This window comes from Liolophura sinensis, chromosome 9 (assembly GCF_032854445.1).
Source record: "Liolophura sinensis isolate JHLJ2023 chromosome 9, CUHK_Ljap_v2, whole genome shotgun sequence".
Classification (NCBI taxonomy): Eukaryota; Metazoa; Mollusca; class Polyplacophora; order Chitonida; family Chitonidae; genus Liolophura; species Liolophura sinensis.
The window spans coordinates 25,990,598-26,007,416 of NC_088303.1; the positions used below are offsets into that span (position 1 = coordinate 25,990,598).

Consider the following 16,819-nt stretch of genomic DNA (forward strand, 5'->3'; position numbering starts at 1 on the left):
TGTATTGCCATCACTTGGTTTATGAACAAAACAATTATTTTTTCCTGCAACAGTAAAAATTTTTTCCCAAAAATTCTCATTTTTATTTAAAATATAACAATCATGTTTGTGCGTATTGACGGCTGTGTCACCTTTTAAGGGCAGATAACTGTGGGAGAGCGATTCGATGATGAAGATGCCGGTTGTCACCTTCGCTCTTCGCCGGGGCTAATTTGTTAGACAGCATCGTTTGAAACCTTCATTATTCCATCAGGTCTTTGGTGAAATCTGTTTCGGAGCATTTGATAGGGTATTGCCGGTTTTGTATTGACAAACGTCATACACAAAGAATTATTTGGGTTCAGTAGGATTGTTAGTTTAGACCCCATTTTCCGTCATGATTACGGTAAAATTTGTACCGGACGTACCTCTTCTCAGTTTTTGTGCCGTGATTTTTCTGATTGCAAACAGCGTAGTGGCAGAAGACCTCTACGAGGTTCTTGGAGTTTCAAGATCAGCCACACAACAGGAGATCAAGAAAGCATACAAAAATTTAGCCAAGGAATGGTGAGCCTATGCTATTAATAATATTATTGCTTGTAACCACCATTTAATCTTGAAACTGTGAAATGTGTCCACACCCCACACTCCCAGGGGTTTCCTAACCTCCAACCTGGACAATAGTCCTTCCTGGAGATATTTGGCGATTTGATAGACGATGGCCGGCGTCCAACAGATTTGTCAAATATATACATGCATCTCCACAACAGACAATTTAGGTAATGGACTACTGGTACCGATTCTTACTGTTTTGTCAGCGGTTTTATGTCATAAGTTTTGTTAAGTACCTGGTGAAGGTCAATGGTTTAGTCTGGGCATTCTGGTTTCTTCCATCCATAAACCTTATCACCATCATGTAAGTGTAAAATTTTTAAACGCCAATAAATTAATCATTCTACTGTCTTCTTTAGAATGAAGAGGCGGCATATTATCAGTCCCAGAGATGGCTTTAGTATGAAACAGGATTGTACTTCAAAATATGCAATGCAGCAGTTTCTGCTGTGATGTTGTTATGTCTATAATGTGACGTCATCATCAGGAGCTGAAAAAGGGATGTTTTACTTCAAATGAAAGATGACCTTCTGTCAGGCATTTTGCCACGTGCATTTAACAATGTGTCAGTTGTGAACACATTGCAATATCTTTTCTATCCAGTTGCAATTCTGGATGCCAAGAGGTCAAAAAATATTAATCTTCAACAGACAATTTAATGTGAACAGTTTTGTTACAAACTAGATACTCTGATTTGAGTCATGCAGCCACTAGAGTTACAATGCAGAAGGAGATGCTTTTGCATTTCACTGGTTGTAGGACATTGTTTTCTGGTACTTACCACTAAAAAAAATCTTAGACAAGCTCACATTTTTGCTATATCACTTTCTCTCAATACATGTAAGACTTAGTAGATCACAAGCATTGCTTGTACCAGTGGGAGAGTTTGTCAACACTAGTTTTAAAAGAATTTGAGAACTGATGAAAATCATGGAGGTAAGTAAGATCTGAATAAGAGTACAGAAGCAGTTTTCAGTTGTATTACGAGGGTTACCTGTATGCTAAAAAAAAATCTGAAAAGACTGCACACAGCTTTTGTGAACAGTTCCAGTAAGTGCTCTTCTAGTTTAATTACCGTTGTGTATGTAAATATCCAGGAGGGAAAATCATCCTGGAGAGAAAATTATCCAGGAGGGAAATAGACAAGTGGAGAAAATGTTCGGCGGAGGGAGTGGGGAAATATCATTACTTTTTTTTTCAGCACTATATCTGATTGTTAAAGTTTACTTAAATTTTTTATAACTATTTTATTCAAAACCATACTCATCAAGACTACTCTTTATTCTCCAAAATAAACTGACATTGTTTTCAAAACATTTACGAAAGTAATATCTTGATGACCTGAATTTTATTTTTACTAAAAAATCTTTTCTTGATGTTTACTGTTGTTTAACTGTTGTAATATTCCTAGTGATAAGAAAGACCATAGAAGTATTGTGAAATTTCATGCATGTGAATGAAGCTGATTTTTTATTTTTATCTAGGCATCCTGACAAAAACAAAGATCCAGATGCTACAGCTATATTCACCAAAATTAATGAAGCTTATGAGGTGAGAGTTAAGTGGAGGATTCCTTGGACTGCTGCACCCTTTGTTCATTTAACTCATTTAACATGATATACTGCTTTCAAATTAAGACACTTGACCCAAACATGAACCCCAAGTGTATAAATGAGGACGATTTGCCTTGAAGGCAATTCGTAGCACTATTCACGTGTGTGCAAGTTTTGAGTGACTTTTTTTCAATGTTAACTAAAATAAGATATTCACAAGTGTGTTACATTTCAAGAATCATTGACAAACGTCAGCTGTCAATCCAAATAATTTGACCAGTATCAAATAAATTAAAGGAAAAACAAATATTGCTGACGTTGGTCTCTTATCTTTCAAGTTGGTTGGCAAGCTTATAGTTACACCTTGTGGTGCTTTTTATTATTTGTCTTAAAATCTGAAACCTTCAAGTTTCAGTTGTCTCCAAGCATTATACAGTTTACAACCCTTATCTTTTTAACCACGTAGACTTTGGGTGAGCCTGAGAGGCGGCACCAATATGATCACTATGGCTACACCACGGCGCAGGAGCCCAACCGACAGCACCAACATCACGGGGACTTTGGCTTTTTCAATCAAGGGCCATTTGGAGGGTTTAAGTTTCACTTCCGTGGGGCGGAAGCTATTTTTGATAAATACCTTCTGACTTTAAGGTTCGCACCATTTTTGTCCTTTTTTCACCATTAATATCTGTTTTTTCCCCTGTCTATGCTTCGCCATAAAGCTTTACGTTGGCAAGGTTATGTGTAGTAATTTTGACTGTTGTTTACAACATGTATAACAATATCATCCATAAAGCCCACTTTTCACTGAGAAACATTTATCAACATTTATGCCTATGTGGCCCAGTTGGTTAGTGTGCTAGCACAGCGTAATGACCCAGGAGCCTCTCACCAATGTGGTCGTTGTGAGTTCAAGTCCAGCTCATGCTGGCTTCCTCTCTGGCTGTACATGGGAAGGTCTTGCAGCAACCTGCGGATGGTTGTGGGTTTCCCCCATGCTCTGCCCCATTTCTTCCCACCACAAATCTGGCCACCGCCGTATAAGTGAAATATTCTTCAGTATGGCATAAAACACCAATCAAATAAATAAATAAATAAATATGTCAGTAACCCCCCCCCCCCCCCCCCCAAAAAAAGGTATTTTTTAAATACAACTTTAAAAGGTCTTTCTGATGATGCTTACAAATATTTTCCCTTCAGTTTTGTATTCTGAAGGGCTTTGTCTCTAACTGCCAAATGAGGCCTTACACTGTATATACATATTGACATTTCTGTATTTTCCAGAGCATACGAAACTAGAGTTTTTCCGGACAGTCACAAGCGGCCTTACATTATCTACGCCTACTCGGATTTTTGTTTCCAGTGTATGAGGATGGAGCATATCTTGGAGAAATTCTTCAAGGATTTGGATGGCATAGGTACTTTGATTATTTATTTATTTATTTGATTCATGTTTTATGTCTTACTCAAGAATATTTACTTTACAAGACAGTGGCCAGTATTATGGTGGGAGGAAATTGGACCTAGCCATAGGGAAAACCCATGACAATCAGCATGTTGCTATGGCACACCATGCTGGGATTGGCATTTTAGGAGGCTTGTCTTAGTGACTGTAAATGTAAAGATTAATGAAGCCCAGAAAGAGGAACTTGTCTGTTCAGTGTTCATGGCGATCTTCAAATATTATGTTGGCAGTAATGATGTGTTATTTCACACAGCATTCCCTTTCCTTCAGCATTGTAATAAATATCTTTTCTGATAGAAAGCATGACAATGGACAGTGAAGTTTCTCTCTTAAAGTCAGATTTGCGGCATGCTGTAATATCAACTTATTGAATTCAAAGAGCCATTGAAAATAGGGCATACTCTGTTTAAGTGCATTTCAGGATAAGTTGCAATTTATTATGATTTTGTTGAATTCTGAAAGTAGGCATGACAGTATGAACTGTGTGGATAGGGTTTATGATTGAAGAAAAAATGACAGGAATAATTTGCATCTTGGTTTTGGTTTTCACTGCTATGTAGGATTTGGTTTGGGAGCAATTCATGCGGGTGTTAACCAAGCCTTAACAACTCACCTGCGACTTCATGAGGTTCCAGCCATCATGGGGCTAAGTCAGGGGCGTTTGACTTTCCTCAAGGGTGTGGTCAACTTGCAGACCCTGAAGGACTTTGCTAGAGGCCTCTTCCCATCTCAGCTTGTCAATATGGTATGTAAAGACAGTATATCAGTGAAGTAGTACTGTGATGATATATCATTGAGGCAGAACTATAAGGATATATGAGTGAGGCAGAACTGTGACAATATATCAGCGAGGCAGAACCATGATGATGTATCAGTGACGCAACATTATGATGATATATCAGTGTGGCAGCACTGTGACGATATATCATTGAGACAGCACTATATGTATGTCAACATTAGGGAGAGTCTGCTGCAAGAGACATGGCTGTGATAAGAACGAAGTATTGTTTGGTAACAGACTAGTAGATAAATCAGGAGGAGAAATCCAGTAGTAGATTCTGAATATGGTTTAGAGAACGAGATTTGGTCATGTTCTGTGTAGCTGCGTTGTTGAGGGCTAGCTATTGACAAACCTGAGGGAATATCGTCTAAAGTGGTCACATTTCATCTGGTTGATTTTTTTTTTTTTTTTTTTTGATTGGTGTTTTACGCCGTACTCAAGAATATTTCACTTATACGACGGCGGCCAGCATTATGGTGGGTGGAAACCGGGCAGAGCCCGGGGGAAACCCACGACCATCCGCAGGTTGCTGACAGACCTTCTCACGTACGGCCGCCAGCATGAGCTGGACTTGAACTCACAGCGACCGCATTGGTGAGAGACTCCTGGGTCATTACGCTGCGCTAGCGCTTTAACCGACTGAGCCACGGATGCCCCCATCTGGTTGACATCTCAGTGTTCAGCTGGCTTGTGCGCTTCTACCAATTTTGTATGTACAGATATTGTATTTCTCCTAATGTTTGGTATGTAAAATGCACTTCTAGAGGAGGGCCTTAAAATAGCACTAGTGATACCAAGTGTTAAGTTTTGCTGATGAGAAACTAATTAAACTTCACAAAAAAACAAACCCTTGTCTAGGTGAAACAAGTGAATGAATCAGTCAGAATCAAGAAAAATATGTCACTTGAAAAATGCTAAAATTAAGCTGACTGGAAATAAAACAAAACCACTTCTTTAAACTCTATAATCTCTGAGAGTAATCTCTTGTTGTTCTCTGTTGAAATATGTCCTACCCATCTAGTGTTTCTTATTCCCAGGTGACTGATGAAGGACTGGACTCATTCTTAAGTGGCTGGCAACAGGATAATCAGGTCCGGGGAATCTTTTTTTCTCGCAAAGACACCCCGCCTGCTCGATTCTTGCTGAGTGCATTTAAAAACAGAGACCGTATTAAATCGGCCTTGGTTCACATTTACTCGCCGGATGCCAAGGAAATTCTCTTGAAGTACGGAGTTGACCAATCTAAAGAAACATTGCTCATGTTTAAGGAAGATCCAAAAGTAGCAGTAGCAACTGTGTCGGTAAGCATACTTTGGCTACTTCTGGTATCTACATGTGAACAGAACTTGAAATTCCCAGTGATTCTTTTTTAATTTTAACATTATTAAAACATTCTAACATTAATTAGAAATAATTGTTTTAAATCAAAACTGTATACGTATGTATGTGCATTGTATATTAACAGGAATGTTAATATGTTAACCACATGACCCTGTTATCCTGGATAATCCTAGATAATCCTGCCATCCTCATTACTAAATGACTGGGTGAGAAGAATTGACGTGGGATACTTTATTCAAGGAAACACAGTTTTTTTGCTAATTTTTATCGATCAGTCGAGGAGTAGTATTAAGCATTATAGCATGTCTTATACAGTAATGGTTGGTACACTTCAATTTTACTTTTTGACTGTCTGAAATGTATATTGAATGTCAGGTTGGTGTCATGCAGATTTCTGAATTGAATATGTGGTTCTTAGTGTAGATAACAGGTCCTTGACCAATGGTGTCACAGTTACCTTTCTGTCTGACGCTGGATTGAGTGAGATTTACTTCAGAAGATTTTCAACTATTGCCTGGTGTCTAGCGAGCTGATTGTCATCTCATTTTAAAGTGAAAATCTTGATTAAAAGCCTAATGTCCCAATACAGCAAACTGTATGAATAATATTGTGTTCTGTCAATTCTGTCAAACAGATGCATCAGATCCCCAGATCTACGTTAGATGAAGTCATGGAATCCAACAAGTTCCTGACATTACCCAGACTCTCCAGTCAAGGTTATTTTGATGACCTCTGCCCAGAGACCGAGAGTGTCCGCCGGAGAAAGTAAGATTTAACAGTAGCTCATGTAATACAGAAAGGTCTGCTACAGGTAGCACTTTCTTGTGCTGTATATGGTATAAGAGAAACACAAAAAAGTAATTATTGGTCGATGAGGACTTTGAATCTATCATCGTTTCCTCTCGCTTAGAGTTTTTGTTTCTAGGACATCCTATTTTACCATTCACATTATCGTGAAAAAACTAACAAAAATGCATAATCTTACAGTTTTGGCTGTAATATGTTAATATGTGAAATCTTCTGTAATTGGTTTTAACCTTGCATAATTTGGGAAAATGCAATTCATTTCATGCATGCATAAAATTTATGTCTTCTTCTAGATTGGTCATATTTAAGATCATTTTCTTTTTATTTTATGTTTTTTCAGGTTGTGTGTTGTGTTGGTAACGCAAAAGTCCACCGACCATGACTATTACCGCTCAACGTTCAGAAAGTTTGCCCGAAAATTCACCACTTTTCGAGACAAAGTGACACTGACGTACGTGTTTGAGGACACTCAGAAGTCCTGGATACAGATGTTGTCTGAAGGTCGTGATAGCAAAGTCAACCAATCCGCTCTGAAGGTCAGCTGCTTCCATGAGAGCTTTCATAACTTGAATTACAAGTGATAATTTCTGATGTCTTGCAAAATTAAATGTTTTATTTTTGCCAGATTATATTAGTCTTGCATAGATATACTGATTGTTAAAAAGGCTTAGGTTATTCTTCAGTGCTTTTATTGCAGTCTCACCAGTGATGTTGATGAGATCCTGAGATTACATAGTAGCTTTGCTTATTTTAGTAACCTTTTTTTTACACATTCTCATGTCATATTTGCCATTAATGACAATATGACAGTGTTGTGGTCTTTGTAGACAGTTGTTCAAAAGAAGGGAAGTCAGGAATCAAACCCAGGTCGGGTTATACCAAAGACTGTAAAAATGGTACTTACCTCGCTTGGTGTTCAGCCGTGAAAGGTTAAGAGCAAGGAAACAGGACTGGTTGGCCCAGTGTCAGCATAATATGACTGGGTGGGGTATCATATCTGGTGTCTTCGGCATGATACCTCAGTGGCGGCAGCACTTTGGAGGCATGTACACTCATCAAATTACTCTTCGTCGTCAGATGACTGAAAAATTGTTAAGTATGACCAAGAACCCCAAGCATTCATTCATTCAAACGCAGAAAAATCATGACCTACATGTAGGTATTGTGTATCATATATTCGTATGTAAATAACAATGACTGATTAGAGTGTTGTATTGTTTTGACAGGTGGCAATAATCTGGAGACTTGCTAAGAGGAATCTGAACTTTGAATGGCTGGAGCCTGGCTGGCCCAAAGAGAAAACCGACCAGGAGAGGAGCATCGCAGTGTTGAACTCCCGACTGGAACATCTTCTCAGTACTCAGTCCAATCTATTACATCGTGCCTTGCTACCAGAGCTCTACAACGAACATGCCCTGGTAACTTTACTTCTCACTGCTAATTATGTGTGTTGAAGCTGTTCCGGGATAAACGGTTGAAGTCCTGTCCATGTGTTAGTGTGTTAATAGATTAATTTGAAAATTTGTGAGTGAGAATATTTGTGAATCTTTCATAGAATAAAGAAGGAACAGAACAAGTGTAAATGCATGTAGCTTTTTAAAATTTGCTAAATGTACACATGGAAAAGAATGTGTCATTCTCGGTGCTTAAAGCCAATGTTTGTTGAACATGCTGTTCCAATGTTTAAACATTAAAATGTAGAACTTCTCCATTGCAGAGTATATTAACAAGGATATTGTACAGGCTATTGGACTGGTGGGACCGCATTGTGTACTTTGTCATGGGGTGAGTGGCATACATGTGATGTTTGTACAAAGTCTGGTTGGACTGCATTGTGTACTTTGTCATGGGGTGAGTGGCATACATGTGATGTTTGTACAAAGTCTGATGGGACCGCATTGTGTCCTTTGTCATGGGGTGAGTGGCATACATGTGATGTTTGTACAAAGTCTGATGGGACCGCATTGTTTACTTTGTCATGAGGTGAGTGGCATACAATGTGATGTTTGTACAAAGTCTGGTTGGACCACATTGTGTATTTTGTCATGGGGCGAATGGCATACATGTGATGTTTGTACAAAGTCTGGTGGGACCGCATTGTGTACTTAGTCATGGGTTGAGTGGCATACATGTGATGTTTGTACAAAGTCTGATGGGACCGCATTGTTTACTTTGTCATGAGGTGAGTGGCATACATGTGATGTTTGTACAAAGTCTGGTTGGACTGCATTGTGTACTTTGTCATGAGGTGAGTGGCATGTGATGTTTGTACAAAGTCTGATGGGACCGCATTGTGTCCTTTGTCATGGGGTGAGTGGCATACATGTGATGTTTGTACAAAGTCTGGTTGGACAGCATTGTGTACTTTGTCATGGGGTGAGTGGCATACATGTGATGTTTGTACAAAGTCTGGTTGGACAGCATTGTGTATTTTGTCATGGGGTGAGTGGCATACATGTGATGTTTGTACAAAGTCTGGTGGGACTGCATTGTGTATTTTGTCATGGGTTGAGTGGCATACATGTGATGTTTGTACAAAGTCTGGTGGGACCGCATTGTGTATTTTGTCATGGGTTGAGTGGCATACATGTGATGTTTGTACAAAGTCTGATGGGACCGCATTGTGTACTTAGTCATGGGGTGAGTGGCATACATGTGATGTTTGCACAAAGTCTGGTTGGACCGCATTGTGTACTTTGTCATGAGGTGAGTGGCATACATGTGATGTTTGTACAAAGTCTGGTTGGACAGCATTGTGTATTTTGTCATGGGGTGAGTGGCATACATGTGATGTTTGTACAAAGTCTGGTGGGACTGCATTGTGTATTTTGTCATGGGTTGAGTGGCATACATGTGATGTTTGTACAAAGTCTGGAGGGACCTGAAGGTAGGTCCTCAGATATGAAGCTTTAAGAATGAAACTGTACGTTACTGGCATTATGTTACTTAGCTGTTTTCAAAATTCCCAACCTAGCCTTGATTGCACAGTTGGTAGAGCATCCACTTGGGGAGCGCTAGATCCAGGATCAGTCCTGGGTCGAGTCACACCTAAGACCTTAAAAGAGGAAGTTGTAACTTCCTCGCTTAACATTCAGCCTGATGGGGATGGTGCAACGACTGGTTGACCCTTGTCAGTATAATGGCTTCGGCGGGGCGCCTTACTTGCCTTCGGTAAGCCGTCTCAGTGAAGCAGCACTAAAAAAAAGAGCGGTGGAAAGCCGTCCTGCGACAAGGAGGCACATTCCATGCACACTAAGGATTCCCTCGTCGTCATATGACTAAAAAATTGTTAAGTACGACGTTAAACCCCAAGCACTCACTCACTAATTAAGAATTCTTGCCTATGTGCAGCATGCTGGCTTGCTGACTTGCTCTCTAGTCATACGTGGGAAGGCCTACCAGCAACCTGCAGGGAATCTTGAGTTTTCCTTGGGCTCTGCCTGGTTTTCTCCCACCATTATGGTGACCACCACAAGTCCGGCATAAAGCACCACCAATCAAAAAAATAAATAAATAAACATTTGTAGCATACTCTAAAAAACACTCCTTTTACACAGCAGGATGATATTAAGGGAGGTAATTCAGATTGGCTTTAAGCTCTACGCTTCTAATTATGTTAAAGAGTGCATTGTAGTGAAGTGACATTTTGGTTAAATGTTTTCACAAGCCTGATAAAAAGTTTTAGATGTGCCTAAAGTACAGTTTTGCCTCACTTCTGAAAATCTACTGCTCATTTTATGAATTAATGTCACAACTTCCATTGTGCGTTTTTTGTTTTCTTTACCCGTAGTTACGACTCTGCCACCTGGAGTTTGTTGACATTCTCAGCAGCCATTGTGTTTCTGCTTGGGTATGTCATGCAGAAAATGATGATGGTAGAGGAGGCCAATGTTGAGCGCATGCGCCCGAAACGAGCCAAACCACGCCCACCTAACAGGTCAGTGTATTAGCATATAATGCACTAGGCAGCTGATAAATAATGAATAATGTGTCTTACCACTAAACCCTTGACTAACCTGAACTATTTGCTGCTGACAGTCTTGTGGATGTAACAGGTCCTATCAGTAACCCCTGACTAGTCTCAACCAGTTGCTGCTGACAGTCTTGTGGGTATAACAGGTCCTACCACTAACTCTTGACAAATCTCAACCAGATGCTGCTGACAGTCTTGTTGGTTTAAGAGGTCCTACCACTAACTCTTGACTAATCTCAACCAGTTGCTGCTGACAGTCTTGTTGGTATAACAGGTCCTACCACTGACTCTTGACAAATCTCAACCAGATGCTGCTGACAGTCTTGTTGGTTTAAGAGGTCCTACCACTAACTCTTGACTAATCTCAACCAGTTGCTGCTGACAGTCTTGTTGGTATAACAGGTCCTACCACTAACTCTTGACTAATCTCAACCGGTTGCTGCTGACAGTCTTGTTGGTATAACAGGTCCTACCACTAACTCTTGACTAATCTCAACCAGTTACTGGTGACAACCTTATGGATATAACAGGTCCTACCACTAACTCTTGACTTTAATACTAAACCAGCAGTGGCATACGGTCTTGTGGATGTGTCACAACTGTTTAATAGTGATTGCAAATGTTTAAAGTGTCAAAAAAGTAATAAAGCAGAAGCAACAACAGAATCACACTGTTTTATCTATCCCACATGATACTGATTTGTCCTGTGTTGATTGGTGATTACAGGACTGAAGACAACACGGTGTACGTTCATCCTCTGCGGGCCGAATCCTATGACATGCTGGTGCGTCAGTCAGACACTGGGCTCACTGTCACCATTCTGGTGGACTTGCCTTCCAGAGAAAAACTGCTGCAGAGATTTGTGGAGATTATGTTCCCACATTCAAGGTATAAAATCTCTATTGTTATAATTAAGGTACATTTTATAAGAAATTTCAGATAGTGTATATGTACATGTTTGTTTGTGCTTAAGGCCTTCTGTAGCGTAATAATACAGTAATAGTGATAATTTAATAATTACATGAAAACTAGATGTGTGCAGTTGTTAGTAACTTGTAATAAAGTACGCTCCTGTGAACAACTTGTTCACAAAGGATACATGGATGTGTGTAAAATGCATCATAAAAGGCAGAGGTGTAGGTCTATTTTGTTTGCCATGTGCTCATTTCCCGATCAGCTCATGTGTATTTTATTGTTGTGGTCTTCCATGTACATTTCTACATGTGATTACCCAGCATTCCACAGTAACTTATCGTAGTTCATAACGAGACTGGTCTGTGATGCTGCTGATTTCTGCTGGTCTTCTATGCCATGTAGAGCTGCTAACATAACTTTGGTGTGTAAGATAAACTTTTCTAGGTAATGCACTGATACACATTCCACATTTGCCCTCTCCTTTAAAACTGTGGCGAACATGCCGCAATTATTTCATATGACACGTCACCATTAGCAATGTTCATACTGTATGTCGGCATTAGCAACAAGACTTTACCATGACTCCATCCAGTGACACTGCATCTTTTCTCTCTGTACATATTCTTGCGTATTAGTATGAGTGTTGATTTCCTAAATTTTTGTGACAGATTTCATTTTCAGCAACTAAATTTTTGCTCCTTAGTTGAATTGATTGAAGTTTGGTGTTTAATAAATAGATTGAATGAATACAGCTGATGTGGTGGAAGCACCCAAAACTACAACAACCTACAATTATTACAATCATGTATTAACTGCGAAAAACATTACCTGAGATAAATAGTTTCTCACTTATGAGTTTTGTCATTCTGTCAGTGACAGCTTTTCTGCAGCTTTTCCCTGCCTGACATCAATGCGTTTCTTGTTGCTGTTACAGGTACAGTGGACTAACGTTTGCTTTCCTACAGTTGGAGCATTACCTGGGTTGGTATAAATCTCTTCTGGAGGACAGCACTGACAATCGCACTCAACTGGATAATATCAAGGTGCGCAACTGTGTCGGCACTGTCCTAGCCATCAACGGCTTCAGGAAATATTATTACCTCTACCATCCCAAGAGAGCGCGTATTTACATGCGACAGAACCAAAAAATTAATGTCGGTCGTGCTATGGGCCTTTATGATACAGACGATTCCAGCACGGATGATGAGAAAATTGCTGAAGAGCTTGAAGATTCCACTCCGATATTTGAGGAGAACCTGTTGGATGGTTTGACAAACTGGATGGACCGAGTATTTGATGGCTCTGTGAGAAGGATTCGTGTCAAGGAATGGCCTGATATTATGCCATAAGCAGTTAGAACCCTCTTGTGATGAGTTTCTCAAATCTTGTGTTTTTGAAAACCCCAAATGTCTCTCATATTGTGTTCATTTTATATTCATAAAGTGTTTTAAATATTGTGTCATGAAACCTAGAGTTTCTCAGATGTTTTGTCATACTATAAGTTGAAAAACCAGAATCTCTCAGATGTTGTGTTCAAAGATTAGAATGTCGCAGATGTTGTGTTGCAAACAACTGAAGATTGAGAATGTCTCACTTTATATTGTGTGGTTAGCTACTGACACCAAGACTGTCTCGAACTGATTGTGTTGATATCTCCTGGCACTCTCTCAGACATGATTGTGTTGGTATCTCCTGATGCTGTCACAGACATGATTGTGTTGGTATCTCCTGACGCTGTCACAGACATGATTGTGTTGATATCTCCTGGCACTCTCTCAGACATGATTGTGTTGGTATCTCCTGACGCTGTCACAGACATGATTGTGTTGGTATCTCCTGACACTCACTATATAAGACATGATTGTGTTGATATCTCCTGACACTGTCTCAGACATGATTGTGTTGACAGCTCCTAACACTCACTGTCTCAGACATGATTGTGTTAATAACTCCTGACACTGTCTGAGACATGATTGTGTTGATAGCTCCTGACACTGTCTCAGACATGATCGTATTGATAGCTCCTGACACTGTCTCAGACATGATTGTGTTGACAGTTCCTGACATTCACTCTCAGACATGATTGTGTTAATAACTCCTGACAAAGTCTCAGACATGATTGTGTTGATAGCTCCTGACACTGTCGCAGATATAATTGAGTTGATAGCTCCCGACTCTCACTGTCTCAGACATGATTGTGTTGATAACTCCTGACACTCCTATGCTCCTGAAACTCACACTGTCTCTAATATGATTGTGTTGATAGCTCCTGACACTGTGGCAGACATAATTGTGTTGATAGCTCCCGACTTTCACTGTCGCAGACATGATTGTGTTGATAACTCCTGACACTCCTATGCTCCTGAAACTCACACTGTCTCTAACATGATTGTGTTGATAGCTCTTAACACTCACCATCTCAGACATGATTGTGTTGATAGCCCCTGACACTCACCGTCTCAGACATGATTGTGCTGATAGCTCTTGTTTTTGATACAGTATGGTAAAACATTGTTCCTCTCCTAATGTGTATGTCTTCCTGGTACAGGATAGTGAAAATCTAATGGGTTACTTTCTAACCAGCCGGCATTCCCATTGTCACTGTAGAGAATAGTAGCTGGTATTGTGAACCATTTTAATTTATTGAATGGAAATAAGCCATATCTTGTAGTCATTTACCTTGTGACTGTGATTAATTATCAAAACAATGTTAATGACCTGTATCAGTGTAGATGTTTTCGTGTCTGTGAATGTTTTGAATGATGTTTAAATAACTTGTAATGTTAGTGTTCAGCACTTGTGTATGGGTACATATATATAGTGTAAGGTCATGATGACTTTAGCTAGACACCGGGCAAATTGAATAAATGGGAATTGGCAGCATTATGAAATAAGCTAAGATGAATTTATAAAGCGCCATGCTATGAAATTAATGTGTATACAGAAATGTAATTGATCCTATAACCATAGCCTGAGATATGCACAATCAGCATTAGTGTTCTTTTCAGGGGAGGTAATCCAGTAATCATTCGTCATCGCAAAATGCATTTGTGACCACTAAACAAAGCCTCTCCAGGCATTGGTAGTCTTGTGCCTTTTGGGTGACCATTTTAATCAGATTTTCAACATGGTTTTTTTTGGGGTATATGTAGGTATTTTTATCCCCTTAAACTGATTCAGAGATATTTATTTTAATTTATTTAGTTAAACTTATGCTGTAGAATGAGAGAAATTCATGATAAAAACTAGAGCATCCATTTGTAGAGGTATATGCCTGGAGGGGAAGCAATCAGATGCTGGATTCAGATTATCTGATAATGACTTCAGATTTAAAATAATGGAGCATGTGACACAGGTGTTACTCTTCAACAGGACTACTTCTTTGTGAACGGTAGAGGGCTATAAAAATAGTTTGTAACTTAGCATTGCTGTCAACATGAAGACAGACGGGTTGATCTTTGTGATGAAATGCACAGCCTTTACCTTCAGTATTGAGCATTGATAAGTGATTGTCCATAAACAGCTGGTTTTATTTTAACTATGGTCATATGACTATCAATAATGGAGTGGTTCTATAATGTAGACTATCAGTACATGATTGTCAATAATAGGTTAGTTGTGTGTTAGCTGTTGCTACATGATTATCGGTAATGGGCTGGTTCTATATTGATAATACATGATTATAAGTGGTCTCATGCTTCTGTGCTGACTATCAGTGCATGATTGTCAATAATGGGCTGGTTCCATGTTGGCTATCAGTACATGATGGTCAATAATTGGCAAGTTTTGTGTTGACTAACAGTACACAATTGTCAGTAATGGGCTGGTGCTGTGTTGACTATCAGTACATGATTGTCAGTAATGGGCAGATTCTGTGTTGATTATCAGGGCATGATTGTCAGTAATGGGCTGGTTCTGTGTTGACTATCAGTACATGATTGTCAATAATTGGCTAGTTCTGTGTTGACTAACAGTACACAATTGTCAGTAATGGGCTGGTTCTGTGTTGACTATCAGTACATGATTGTCAGTAATGGGCTGGTTCTGTGTTGACTAACAGTGTATGATTGTCAGTAATGGGCTGGTCCTGTGTTGACTAACAGTGTATGATTGTCAGTAATGGGCTGGTCCTGTGTTGACTATCAGGGCATGATTGTCAGTAATGGGCTGGTTCTGTGTTGACTAACAGTGTATGATTGTCAGTAATGGGCTGGTCCTGTGTTGACTGTCAGTGCATGATTGTCAGTAATGGGAAGGTTCTGTGTTGACTTGGTACATGTTTGCTGATAATGGACCAGTACTGTGTTGACTACTTATATGTAGTTGACGCATGATTGTCAATAATGGACGGGTTCTGTGTTGACTGTTGCTACATAATTGCTGATAACAGACTAGTCCTGTGTTCCATGTACATAATGTAGTTCACAAATGATAACGGGCTGGTTATGTTGACTGTAGCCACATGATTGTTGATAATTGACCAGTGCCATACGTGTATTCAGTTAGTACATTGTTGCCAGTAATGGGCTGGTTCTGTGTTAACTAATTCTAGAAGAACATAATATTTTAACTCTTAACAAGTGGTTACTACAGTAACAGTATTAATATACACTCAACTCATCTGGTTAGACTGCTTTTTTTAACCCAGCTCTTAAATACTTGCAACAATTGGGGGAAATTGAGATTCATGGCCAGTTTCTTGTCTGAAGACATTTGTTTGTAAATGCAGTATTTACTGATGAGTTTATGTTCAAATATTTTAGAGGACAAAATTGAGGCTGTCAAGGGTAGTTGGCTCAGATATTTGTACTTGGAGACCACTTCTTCATGTTTTTATGAAATTCTGATACTACCCATATGGCAGCCTTCTTGGATTGCCTCTAAAATAGTTAGACTCACATCTTTAATGATCAAAATGGAAAAAAGTCCCTTCATATATCTTTCAATACATATGATCCCAAGCTGTTCATCTCAACTCGTGTAAGGTTTTCATCAGCCTACAGATACATGATATAATATCTGAGTCATGGCGTAGGCTGTCATTTGTTTTATTTGTATACATCCAACTTCCATGTGAAATCAAATGTATGTGTGTATGTATTGTTGGCAATTAGCTGTTAGGTGTGTGTATATATACTATGCCTTCAGTGGCATGGTGAGCCCATGGTGAGTCCATGGTGAGCCCATGCCACCGAAGTCCATCAACCACTGAAGTTTCATGCCGAAGACACCAGACACAACACCTCACCCAGTCAAATTATACTGACATGGGACCAACCAGTCCTGTTTCCTTGCTCTAGCTGTGCTGAGCGCCATTTTTAAAGTATTTTGTTAAGACCTGTCCCAGGTTTGATCTAGGATCCCCCAACTTCGAGGCAGATACTCTAACCAGG

The 16,819-nt window shown here is 39.5% G+C and overlaps 1 protein-coding gene across 1 annotated transcript; it reads left to right on the plus strand.

Annotated features, from left to right (window-relative positions):
- The first annotated feature begins 177 nt into the window (after window positions 1-177).
- LOC135474776 (dnaJ homolog subfamily C member 16-like) lies at window positions 178-15,453 on the plus strand. Its single transcript, XM_064754371.1, has 13 exons — window positions 178-546; window positions 2,076-2,142; window positions 2,611-2,795; window positions 3,429-3,562; window positions 4,170-4,354; window positions 5,428-5,691; window positions 6,366-6,496; window positions 6,879-7,074; window positions 7,765-7,956; window positions 8,256-8,323; window positions 10,329-10,475; window positions 11,238-11,399; window positions 12,361-15,453. The coding sequence occupies exons 1-13, from the start codon at window positions 377-379 to the stop codon at window positions 12,773-12,775; spliced, it is 2,316 nt and encodes a 771-aa protein (XP_064610441.1). The 5' UTR covers window positions 178-376; the 3' UTR covers window positions 12,776-15,453.
- Window positions 15,454-16,819: the final 1,366 nt, after the last annotated feature.